At 36.1% G+C, this 12,641-nt stretch overlaps 1 protein-coding gene across 10 annotated transcripts in view; it reads right to left on the reverse strand.

Moving 5' to 3' along the window:
* Positions 1–12,641, reverse strand: part of LOC132123572 (rap1 GTPase-activating protein 2-like) — a 59,933-nt gene that overhangs the window by 10,753 nt on the left and 36,539 nt on the right. For 5 of the 10 annotated variants that reach the window (XM_059534296.1, XM_059534292.1, XM_059534291.1 and 2 more), the window contains 10 exons: positions 10,258–10,342; positions 4,782–4,817; positions 3,764–3,796; positions 3,284–3,316; positions 2,255–2,476; positions 1,788–1,891; positions 1,598–1,676; positions 786–839; positions 370–453; positions 167–267 (listed from right to left, as the gene is read on the reverse strand). In XM_059534296.1, the coding sequence (XP_059390279.1) occupies positions 167–267; positions 370–453; positions 786–839; positions 1,598–1,676; positions 1,788–1,891; positions 2,255–2,476; positions 3,284–3,316; positions 3,764–3,796; positions 4,782–4,817; positions 10,258–10,342 (831 nt within the window). Of the gene's footprint in view, positions 1–166; positions 268–369; positions 454–785; positions 840–1,597; positions 1,677–1,787; positions 1,892–2,254; positions 2,477–3,283; positions 3,317–3,763; positions 3,797–4,781; positions 4,818–7,952; positions 8,035–10,257; positions 10,343–12,641 lie in introns of those variants that run through there. The other 5 variants (XM_059534297.1, XM_059534293.1, XM_059534290.1 and 2 more) reach the window with 2 other exon arrangements.

Consider the following 12,641-nt stretch of genomic DNA (forward strand, 5'->3'; position numbering starts at 1 on the left):
CACCACTTAGGTAGATCAGTCTGATCAAAATCACGCACAATGAGTAAATTAAATAACTTATCCACAGGTGGATTCTTTGAATATGGTTTAAAATTAAAACAAGCCTTTTATGTGTGCACAGGTGAACCTTGGCAGCAGTTTTCAGAGCTTAATCTCCATCTCTTACCCTTTAAAATCCTGCAGTTCAATATTGTCTCCTAAAACACTGAGGAATTCAGTAAAGGCTGGCGTCTCTTCATTGTTCCCAAACAGCTCTTCCTCTGTTGTCTGATATGAAGAGACAATACCAGTGGGGAATGAAGAAAAAGAGTGAGAAGTTCAGTCAAAGTATGTATACAATGAAGACAACAAGACTCAAGACTGACTCACCTGACCAAACTTCTGATAGATGACTCCAAACTTAAAAGTGTTGTTCACTTCGTGCTCATCAAAACTGACGATCAGTTGCGAAGCCTTGGGCAAGAGAAAACAGAAAGTGAGAAAAAGCACCCACGGGGGTAAATATGTGTGTCAGTGCCTTTCCATAATTCAGGCGTTTGTGTTTGCCATGCCTGACAGACCATGCACAGCCTTGAGATGGTCAAGGCTTCTCTCAAACACACTATGTAGTTTAGGCATGCCAGGGAGTGTAAAGCAGATGGATTTGTGACTCCCCTGGAGCACAGGAACATATTCATTCAAATGACTTGAGTACTAGGGTGAGACGGAGCAAGCCCAGCCCTATTTCACCCTGCTGCCTTGAGTAGGTAAGGTACAGATGGAGTGAAAAAGACAGAAACGCTCACCCTAGGGTAGAGGACGGGGTTGAACTTCAGACCTGTGACGTCATCACAGAGCAGCTGAAACACACAGGACACATCTGATGTAAAGATCTCTCTTCTTTTTAGTGGATTAAGGGAAGTTCAAAAGAGGTCTGCTGGGTCTTGAGAGACTTTGTGAGAGAGACTTTTTCTGAGATTTTGTGTCCTAATACAAGTTTGACTGCATACCTTACTTACATAATGTAATTATAGTCTTTTAAGATGCATTCATCTGACCATTTTTTTAATCCTAGTAGCCTTCACTGCCTAGTGCCTATGATATCCCACAATCCTATGGGTTTTGGTGGTTGGTTGAAAGAATTAACATTTATAACTACCTTTCAAAAGTTTAGGACCAGGCAGGAGTTTTTTTTTTAAGACATTAATATTTTTATTCAGTAAGGATGCAATTAAAAGTGACAATTTTGTAACACAATATTACTGTATTTTTGATCACACAGATGTACTGTAGCTTTGGTGAGCATTAGAGACGTCTTTCAAAAAACTTTTAAAATATTGCTAACTACAAACTTTTGAACAGTAGCATATGAAGAAATTTCTTTTCTATTACATTTTTCTTTGAATGTCCAAAGCTCTCTTGAACTTGATTATTAGCCATGACATCGGCTGTAAGTGATTGACTTATCTGTTAAGTGATTGACTGACTGGGCAGTAATAGTTTTAAACACATTTCTCATGATGATCCTAAAGACTGTTTCGTTGAAATATCACTTTCATGATCCAAATGAAAGTAAAGGCTAGTAAAGGAACTCCCAACAAGAACTGAGGATACACACCTTGGCTATCTGTGGTACACTCGGTAGCTGGATGAGGCCTTCAAGTGGGATTCGCTCATGAAGAGTCTTTGTTTTTGATCTAGAAAATGACATAAAAATAAACGCTCAGCTATTTACTATGACAACATAGGCCTACAGTATGTACTAGCAATGACTATATCAGAGGTTCAACATGTGCTGGACATGGCACCTGAGCATGATGCGGAGAGACTCCTGTCCATCTGCCTCCTCATACTTCAGAGACATGATGAGGTGTCCCATACTACTGGCTGTGCAGTAATAGTTCATGTGCTCCTGAGATAGAGAAAGGTGTTTACACAGGCGTCATTTCACAGGATTGTTCCTCGCCTAATTCAATATGGAGAGGTTCATTTTCCAGTAGACTGAGTTTGCATTTTTATCTCTCAAGTGTGGCGCTGTGGCGTTCCAGTCAAGCTCTCTGTGACACACAACTGAGGCACATGAAATATTACCTCAGACAGGACATTTTCTTACAGCTAAAAGGGAATTTTGTCTTTTATTCTGGCATTTTGTGGCCATAGTGCGAATAACCCATTATAATACATGGGTGTTTCTTTAGCTATGGCTACTTTTGGCCCTGTGAACTTAAAGTGTAGAAATCAAACATACTGTTGGCATTAACAAATAAATCCTCACATTGCCCAGAAAGTGTTTGCGATAAGCCCGTGAGACGCTGTTACAATCCAGTCTGTAGCCGAAGCCTCCTTCTCCACCAGGGCTCAGACCATCATCTTCCTCCTCACAGAAGCTGCTGTCTGAGGACGTGGGCGTCCCCACCGGAGCCTCGGGATCCTCAATCCAATATCCACCAAACTGAGGTAAAATAACCTGAGGGTAGGGACCACCCTTCTCCAGGATCTAGACAATATAAATCAGCACATAAAAGTCATAATATATAATGTTGCAATTCAATTCAAATTCAGTTCATGTTTTCAAACTCAATAACACACTAAAATACATTTTATTTAATGATTCACAAACCCTGCAGGTCAACAACTTATGATTATGTAAATATATCTTATTATTATATAAATGTACACAACTGCTCAGATGTTTGGGTTCTTTCTGAAGAAATCTCTTACGCTCACCAAAGTTGCATTTATTTAATAAAAATATGGCAAAAACAGGAATATTATGAAATATTACAATTTTCTTTTTATTTATACTGGTATATTTTGTTATATTGTCATTTATTCAATTATTATTGAATTATAATATATTTCTGTGATGCAAAGCTGCATTTTTATCATCATTACTTTAGTCTTCAGTGTTACATGGTCCTTCAGAAATCATTCTAATTTGCTACTAATTTGATATTTTCAACAGTTGTGATGCTCTGTAAACCTTGATGCATCTTTTTCAGGATTCTTTGATGTACAGAAAGTTCAAAGAATACCATTTATTTAAAACCTAAATCTTTTGTAACATTACAAATGTCTATATAAAATAATTTAATTAACGTTTCAGTGATTAACCAATCAAAATCAAGTATTCCAGAGAGCCATGTAATACATAGAGACAATCTGTTCCTTCAAACTCAAAACATTTGAACGTAATGAAAACTCGCTAAATTACAAGTAAGAGTGTGTGTGTGTGTGTGTGTGTGTGTGTGTGTGTGTGTGTGTGTGTGTGTGTGTGTGTGTGTGTGTGTTTTCGTGGACTCACATCCTCAATCCGGGGGTAAGGGATGTAGTCATCCTGTAGGAGAGAAAAATGAATTTGATAACAGGATAACACAGGAAAGTCAAACATATATATCACAGTGTTTTTACTGCAATGAAAAATACCAAAAGCAGGATCGAGGAATAATATCTACACCAGAATAGGTCTGTTAAAAAAAAAAAAGTCTAAATAACGGTAGTATAATTATTTTCAGTTTGCATTCCAATAATCATATACTGGATATAAAGATTTTTTTGTTTGCTTTTTGACTCTCTGGCAGCATCTGAAGCCCATTATCACTGACCTTTACATCACTAAATGTAAAAAGTACTTCAAAATGGTTGATGTTGATTGATGCTGTAGCACTCGAGACTGTGGCTGATGTTTATCAAAATATTTTAATGGAGAAGAAAAGACCCCACTCACAAGCATGCACTTACAGACACAATATACACATACACACATTCAGAATACCAGCCAAACCTTGTATTTCTTAGTCTCCTCAGTTTTGGGAAGCTGCCATGTCCAGGTAAGCAGAAAAGAGTGAAAAGAGGAAGAATAAACGACAAACTAGAACATTAAACCCTGGTAGTCAAATGAGCTCCCCAAATAAACCAATTTTGTTTACAGTCAATAAAGTCTCTGAACCTGTTTGTATTTTTTTCTATTTTAAATTGTTTTTATATTATTTTTATTGAACTTCTTTTTATGGCTATGGTGGCTAATACCAAGTTATTTTGTCAAAAACTGTGGTTACTTTGATCAATTGTTTACACCTGCAGTCCAGGAACAACTTAGAATATTTAAAAATTAACAACAATATTTATATCAACAATATTACTGTATAGCACTGTATTTATGTCAATCTGTTTATTTTAGTTGAGACTAAAATAAAAATAAAAAGTTAATTAAAAAATGCATTAACTTTTTAAATACATGTATTTATTTAATATTTAAGTTAATTTTAATAAATGTAAATATAAATGTAATTTAAATTTTTTATAAAAAAAATTCTAAATCAAAAATTCTTAATCAAATAAAATTAAATATATTATGTAAAATAAAATATAAATATATGTTTTATCAGATTTTATCACTGTGCAGTTGTTAAAAGTTTGTGGGATTGTTCTGAAAAAGACAATAGGAAAGGCCCATTTCCCTGCCCTGGGGCTCATACTGTACATACTTTAGAACTAGGGAGCTGACTAAGACACACCCTCACACCAACATCTTAGAAGAAAAACATCACAAGTGCATGTGATCCATTGGAGAGAGAGGAGCCCTTCAGACAAACCTCTGCATCGATCTGTCACTCACACTGAGGTCTGCACAAGAAGACCGAGGGCTTTAAAACCACCCGACTGAGGTACTGCACTCCTGCCTCAACACAGTATTGATCAGCTGATCTTTAGCTACCTGCTGCCCCTCATCTACACACTCTCACAAACACACACACACAATGACAATTTTAAGATCATCTGAATGATGGAAGGAATCTTACCTGCATCCTTTCCAGCATGTCGAAGAACTCTGCCGACTGGAAAAGAAACATAAATTGAGATTTATGGTTTTGTGTTGATATTTACATCAAACAACATTTTTATCATTATCTGAAATTTTTTAAATCAATAAAGAAACAGTGGTTAATACATTTTTACTATTTTCTTGTGGTTACAGTTCTGACCAACACGAAGAATTCAATAATTATTTTCATTTTATGGTTGAAAACAGATGAATGGCAGATTCAAATTCTATAAAAAAAATTCTATATAAACTCCATATTTATCTATATAAACATAAATCCCACAGTCTGATCATATCTAAAACCAAGTCAACAACTACAGACAATAGAGTAAAGCCCAGCTGTGCCATATTTGCCCAAATAACCTCGAGGAACTGAGAGCACAACATTAATAGGACACATGAGGGTAATTCCTTAAACTCCTACTAAAGAGGAACACATCGTCAAAAAAGGAACAAGGCGAATGGATGTATTTTTGGAATGGCATTGAAAGTTTTGCAATGCAATGACCTTTTGACCTTTTTTGATTATATATTGAATATTGACAAATCTCACATGAGTCAGCAGTCAAGTGCCTGAAGCTGTTTGCACGAGCACATCAAATATAAAAACATAAGAGCTACATGATAAAAAACTGACAATCTGAAATTATGCTTGCAGTGTCATAGTAGGGTTATAAATTGATGAAGCATATCTCCCACCACAATCTTTTAGTTCCATTGCTGTCTCAGACAAGAATAGCATCCTATCCTGGACTTTTGCAGCTTCAACCAAATTACAATGAAGCACACAATACATCAAAATATTATGTTGTCTTATAAAATATTTCTATGTTTTACAAGAGATGTAGTCTTTCTACTTCAGATTTCACATTTAATTCAATTTGTTAATTGCAGTTACTTTGTAATTATTTATGAAATTTCTGAGTGAACATATTTAAAAAAAAATCTATTTATTTATTTATGCATTTACCAGATGCTTATCCAAAGCGACTTTACAGTGCATTCAGGCTAACACTTTTTACCAAACAGTATTACAATAACTATCAAGTTAATTTCTACATATACTACTAAATTTCTACATTTGTAGACACATAAGTTAACATTACACCAAAAGTTAACAATGAACAATAGTATATGCAAAACAAACAATAAAAAAGGGCAAAAATCCTAAAATTGAAGTGAACAGGGCCAATCTGTAAAGATTAAAATACTTTTTCAATAGTATGGTCACGAGGCACGAAAAACAAGTATTAACATGATTTTAGTGTGGGGGGGGGGGGGGGAAATCACTTTCCTGAGTAAAGTTATATTCAATTTTACAACTTTGATGACATGCCAACACACTCTCAAAACACTTACATGACAGCTGAAATGAGAAGAAAAACTCAAATAATACACACGTGTTGACAGAAGAATTAAAGTGCTTTTATAAAATTATAAGCCTCGTAATTCTGCTTTTAAACCATCCACATATTTGTCCATTTACTTTCATTGTAAATTACTCACTGTAACATCTATTTTTGCTCTTTTTTTAGGAACATGTTGAAATATTTAAATGTTGTAATCAACATCATGCACAAATGCTGACAATGGAGCTTAACTTGTATCCAAAATAGTCCTTTAACATAACTTGGATTAATAATGCTGTATAAAAAAAAAAGATGCTGTATATTGTAATAATAAATAGCAAATGTTATCAAATTGAACTTTACTGTAAAATGCTGCCATTTCTTTCATATAAACACTTTAAAGGTCCCGTTTTTCGTGCTTTTTTGAAGCTTTGATTGTGGTTACAGTGTGCAATATAACATGTGTTCATGTTTCGCGTGTAAAAAAACACAGTATTTTTCACACAATTCACCTATCTGTATACCGCTGTTTTCACTTTCATAAAAACGGGCTGATGACTTCCTTGTTCTATAAAGTCCCTCCTTCAGAAATGCGTAATGAGTTCTGATTGTGCCAGCGGTTCCTGTGTTGCGATTCGACAGCAGCTGAGCGCACGCGCCCCTCCTGGGAACGCGATTGGGCTAGTTTTGAGAAGCAAGTGGGCAGGATTTGTTTTGAAAAACTGGCAATCCTGATCTGAACGCATGTGCTGGAGATCTACTTGTACTAATCACAGGAGCATTTTTACTGACGAGATGCGCATGAAAATCGCATTTGATTTTTTGGCACAGCCCTAACATCTTGTTAACAAAGCTAAACAGCGTTGCCCTTTGTGTAATAAGTTACAGAAACTGTTAAACGCACCAAGTTCAATAATAAAATACACTTACCGGTTGTGGTCCATAAACAACGCCTTCTCCAGACAAAGAAAACTGCTCCATCTTTCAAGAATAATCTTTGTGCGAATCCGGCATTAAACTGTTTGAGATTGAGGAAGCTGTCCTCAGCAAAATGTGCTGCACATAGTTTTACATGTGGATTATAATTTTCGGGAACCGAGTTAAACATAAATTGTAACCATTAATCTCCAAGTACAGCGTCCCTGGGAAGCCCAAACAAAGGTGATTGGACTCCGAGATGAAAATAACAGCGTTTCGACGACATGGCGAGAAAAACAAATGCAGCTCTTCCTCTTCTCCGTCAGAGCGCAACAAGGCCACGCCCCCTTTTTGTGTATTCATGTGGGCGGAGGTTAGTCAAAAAACTGTTTTAGTGACGTCATTACTGCAGGAACTAGAGGGATGTAGTCCAAACGGGTCGTTCGATGTAGGCGAAATCTGTTAAATAAAATATCTCGCTTGGCATTGAACTTTGAGCTTTAGAATTTTACAGATATTATTTATACTCTAAAAACAACATTACACACTAACTAAAGTTTAAAACATGGGATCACGAAGAACGGGACCTTTAAACTATTGTTAACTTGAATATGAAAGGAGTTATAGGTATAAATAGACACAAATATATAGGCAGTGTGTAATAAAATGTGCACCTGGGACTCTGTCCAGGACTGGCTGATAAACTGATATAACAAAGACTCAGACGTACTAGAATGAATGAATGAACTGCAGTGGTGCAGCTGAACTGTGCTGTGTCAAACACACACTAACAAGCCTCATCAATACTCACATCCTGCAGTAAACACACGAATCTAACACCGCTCACATTATGTTTCCCCCCGTCACACGGCCGATCATACCTCTCTCCTCTGATCAGCTGTGCTCCTATATGCAAACACTTTCAGCAGCACAAAACAGGAAGAGGACGACCAAGTCTGCTTGGCACTGTTTTCTAGCTCTACACCCTAAAACTGGTCTTACCAGTATGTCTGTACTTATGAGTTTTTTGTAGTTCTGCTTTGTATTTGGCCTACAGCTGTTCGAACCACAGTTCACAAGAGCTTATCAAATCTACACACTTGCTTTCCTCCCTTTCCTCTTTTCTTCTTTAGACACTGGGTTTACACTGGGAGTGGCCACCAACTGTTTGAACAACACATAAGTATATATCTTAAGGACAAGTACACATACAGATTAATATCTCCTTACTAAATGTATTGTGTTTACTTACAAACACAGGTCTTAATGGCGTATTTGCACATTGTGGGAGTGTTCTGTGTGTTTGTGTTAGGTTTTGGCTACAATGTTTGGACCAAATGTTCCCACAAGGATAGTTAAACCTGAATTGAGGAAAAGTACATTGTGTTGTGTCGTCTTAACATCTTTGTAATTGTAATGAATTAAACTTCGTAATCGTCGGGAAGAAGGAGGCGGGAACCGGCGGACAATCAACTGAAACTTTAATAATCACAAAATAAACACAAAACAGCGCATCAGCCCCTCACGGACGACTGATGCGCACAAAATAAAAACCAAAACACAACTAAAAGCCCAGGCCTGGTCCTCTCTCGTCCTTCACTGTCGTCGCTCCAGTTTTATATCCTTCCATCTCCTACCTGGGACTCGAGACCGGCAGTGGGTCGCAGGTGTCACTGATTTGCCCAATCATTGCCGGCCTCACTCCTCGCTCCCACGTCCCTCGGCCCCGCCCCACTCGCCACAGTAATGTTTAAAGTGACTCGGTTTAGTCTAAGGACAAAGTTGGAACTGAAAACTTGTTATGTGAGTTTTTCAATTACACATTTATTTTAGGATTTGTACAGTACAAACTAATACTAGTTATTACACTTTTTTCACATTTATGTGGTGCTAACTGTTTTACATTATAATATATTTTTAAATAGTATTTAATTTCTGTGATGGCAAAGCTGATTTTTTTCAGCAGCATTATTCCAGTCTTCAGTGTCACATGATCCTTCAGAAATCATTCTAATATTCTGATTTGGCATAAAAATATTTAGTATAATTTTAAATGTTGAAAACAGTGGTGCTGCTTACAATATTTGTGGAAACAGTGATACAGAAAGTGGAAAAGAACAGCATTTATTTGTAATTATGTTTCTAACATTATAAAAGTCTTTACTGATCTTTTCGATCATTGTAATGTGTCATTGTGAAATAAAAGTTTTAAGATCTTAATAAATACTTTACTGAATTTACAACAGCTGCTCACAAGAAAGGCACATCCTATTTACGCTATTTATAAATCCTTAAATCTTCCAAGTACAGGTAATAACTAAGCAAAAGCCTGGAGACTTTAATAAATATCAAGTATGATTTTTCAAAAAGTGCTCATTTAATCAGTCCTTATGAAAAACAATTTTCATAATTAGCGCACTGGCTAACAGGATAATGACCTCTGGGATTGACTCCATGTCTTCTCATCTTAATATCATACCTGATGCCTCGGCCTCCCACCCTCAATCCCTGCATAAACACCAAACTCTCCCTCCTCACATTTTTCAGCATGTGCGTCTTTCAAGGTGACACCGACTGTGCTCCGCTCACGTCACACAATCCATCTCTGAACTCAGTGTACCACTTTTAAACAAGACAGAAAATCTTTCCAGTCTCTCGCGGCTGTTTCAAATATACAGAGATAGTGATACCATGTTAACTCAGTGGGACCTTAATGCTCTGAAGAAAATGGATTTCTCAGTCCAAATGAATTACCATTACATTTAGAGGTAACCTTGAATAAAGCGCTTTACCTCAAACACACCGCATGAACCTTCACAGACAGTACCACAGGTTAATGTGTATGTCTAAATCAGTTAGAGGCATTATGAAAGAGCATGCTGACATTTTAGTAGTGAAAGAAGGGTCATTTTATATGGCATGTTACAAAGGGCATTCTCAATTTCTCATGCTATAACAGCTAATAGAGGTTAATTCAGTACAAACGTGCCTGTGAGATGAATGCAGCAGATTTCAGCTAACAGCAGCTAATAGAGCGGTGTTCGTGTGTGTGTGTGTGTGTGTGTGTGTGTGTGTGTGTGTGTGTGTGTGTGTGTGTGTGTGTGTGTGTGTGTGTGTGTGTGTGTGTGTGTGTGTGTATGTGTGTGTGTGTGTGTGTGTGTGTGATTGTGAGGCCAGAACACTCACCTTTATGGTGGGTGGTGCAGTGCGGGGAGGTGAGGGTGGACATTCTCCCAGAGGCACACTGGAGATGGTCAGCAGCTCTTGTTTCCTGCAAAAAACACACACACACACACACATACACACGCACACACAGTTAGCCTGGCGAATGGTCAGCAGTCATTACAGTAGAAGTCATGGTATAAGTCATTAAATATTTATATAATTCATCTATCAGAAGACTACTGCTTTTCCACTTTGTGTAAATAAGAGGCACACTGTGCATAAGTGTCACCACTACAAAAATGTTTTTTTTTTATAGTTTAAAGGGAAAATAAAGTTGAGAAGACACGTCCCAGGTTCTTAGAAATGCCTGCATTTAAATTTTTTTGTAAAAAATTATTATTATTATTACTATTATTTTCATGGGATGTAAATAAATCAATATGTTAATTATCAGTGGTATTATTTATGCATTTTCAAATAAATTGCTAAACTGATTGTAAGAAGAATTTTTGTTTTACATTTTTGTTAATCATCTAATACTGTATGTTTACTAAACAGGTCTCAAAATGTTGAATATTTTAGAAATTTGGTTCCCTCAAAATAACAAAGTTAGCCAGGTAGATCAACACACAGTTTTAACCAAGATGTGGTAGTTTTGCACTTAAACAGAAGACCAGCCTTCAGACGTAGATGTATACAAACACACACACACAGAAGGGCAGAGGGTCAGTGCAGTACCCTTTGAAAAAGTATACTGAAAAGAACATGGCCTCCAGAGACTAAGGTGAAAGACTCCAGGAAAGAATAACTCAATAACAACAAATTCGTCTGTTTGCTTCGGTATCTGCACAGAGACATAACAAGAACTACTCAGGGCAGCCAGCCCTGCAGACAAATGTGCTGCTGTAAAAAAGACATAGAGAGAAGAGGGGTAAAGGAGGGGGGACGAGGCATGAAGTAAGCTGTAAGGCTCCAAACAGGAACATTATCGCATTTTAAAAGCGGTTCTTTCAGGCAAAGACAAATGAGAGAGGGGCTACTTGGAATAAGAGGTTAAAATTAGTCAGACAGACAAACTCTGGTCTAGAAATGAAGTCTCAAGTGAGGGTCCATTAAAATCTTTCCTTACATTACACCTCTGAGGGTCATTAAACTCCAAAAAGATTGAACACAGGAAGATTTGATAATACATACTGTATTTGAGGCTGCGAAGGTTTCAATGAAAGACAAAGGAGAGTAATTTCAATCTGACAGGATGGAAACAATGACATATTTAATGAAAATATTAATACATAATATATGTGGAGATATGACTAGATTTAGTCCAAAGAGTCCTCATTGACAATCCAGTATTTAAAATCCTATTTTTAATTTTTAACCTGAAAAAAGATGAAGTCATAGCAGTTTAATAACTTTGAAAAATTAACAACAACAAAAAAAAGAAATAAAGCAGAAAAGTTTAAGCACTATTTCATATCAAATAAGCATCAAATGTCTAATATAGATCAGAAAATAAAAAAAAATTATATAAAGAATATACAAATAAAATTCTTAATAGAAAAAAAATATATATAAATTATGGTAAATAAAATTATTTTTACTTTATATCTCTTAGGACCGTATCCAGTGCAGTGAGAAAGAAAATTTTCTGTTTTATTCTCTAGAGGGTTTCAGCATGAGTAGATGATCTGGACATTACTAAAATATCACATTAGATGAAGGGATAAAGTCAATGTTAATGTACTTTGTTAATGTGCATACTCCCTTTTTTTATTTTCCGAAATACATCCAGCACACAGAAACAGTTCAATTAGCCCAAAAGCCAAATTTGAGTGTGTGTCTGTCTGCCAGTCTTTCCATAATGTAAAACACTGAGTAAACAGCTATTCCATCTAGCCATGACGGCAGCTGCTTGGGGGGACATGCTCCAGAAATTCATCCCTATACTGAAATCACATCTTTTTCCCAGCTGGGTCACCAGAACAATGCCAGCTGCTGGTGTGGGTCTAACATCAAGAGTACAAACAGATGGACAACAGTAGAGGCTGCTTTCAAAGGTTGAGGGGTCAGTCTAACGTATTTTGGTACAGATTTATCAAATTAGGAGGAAGCCAACATGGATTACGAAACATTCCTCATACTTAAAAAATAATAAAAAAACTACGGAAGGTTACAAAAGATACAATCCAGAATATAGAAACAAAATACTGAAACCATAAGGGCAAGAAAAAAAAAATTATATACATATATATATATATATATATATATATATATATATATATATATATATATATATATATATATAAGCACAATGTATTTTAAATTAAATAAATTATAAAATAAAATAAAAATAAGCAATGGGATAACACCAGTAGAAATTCACAATAAATAGATAAAATGTAATA

This window comes from Carassius carassius, chromosome 41, assembly GCF_963082965.1.
Source record: "Carassius carassius chromosome 41, fCarCar2.1, whole genome shotgun sequence".
NCBI classification, from domain to species: Eukaryota; Metazoa; Chordata; class Actinopteri; order Cypriniformes; family Cyprinidae; genus Carassius; species Carassius carassius.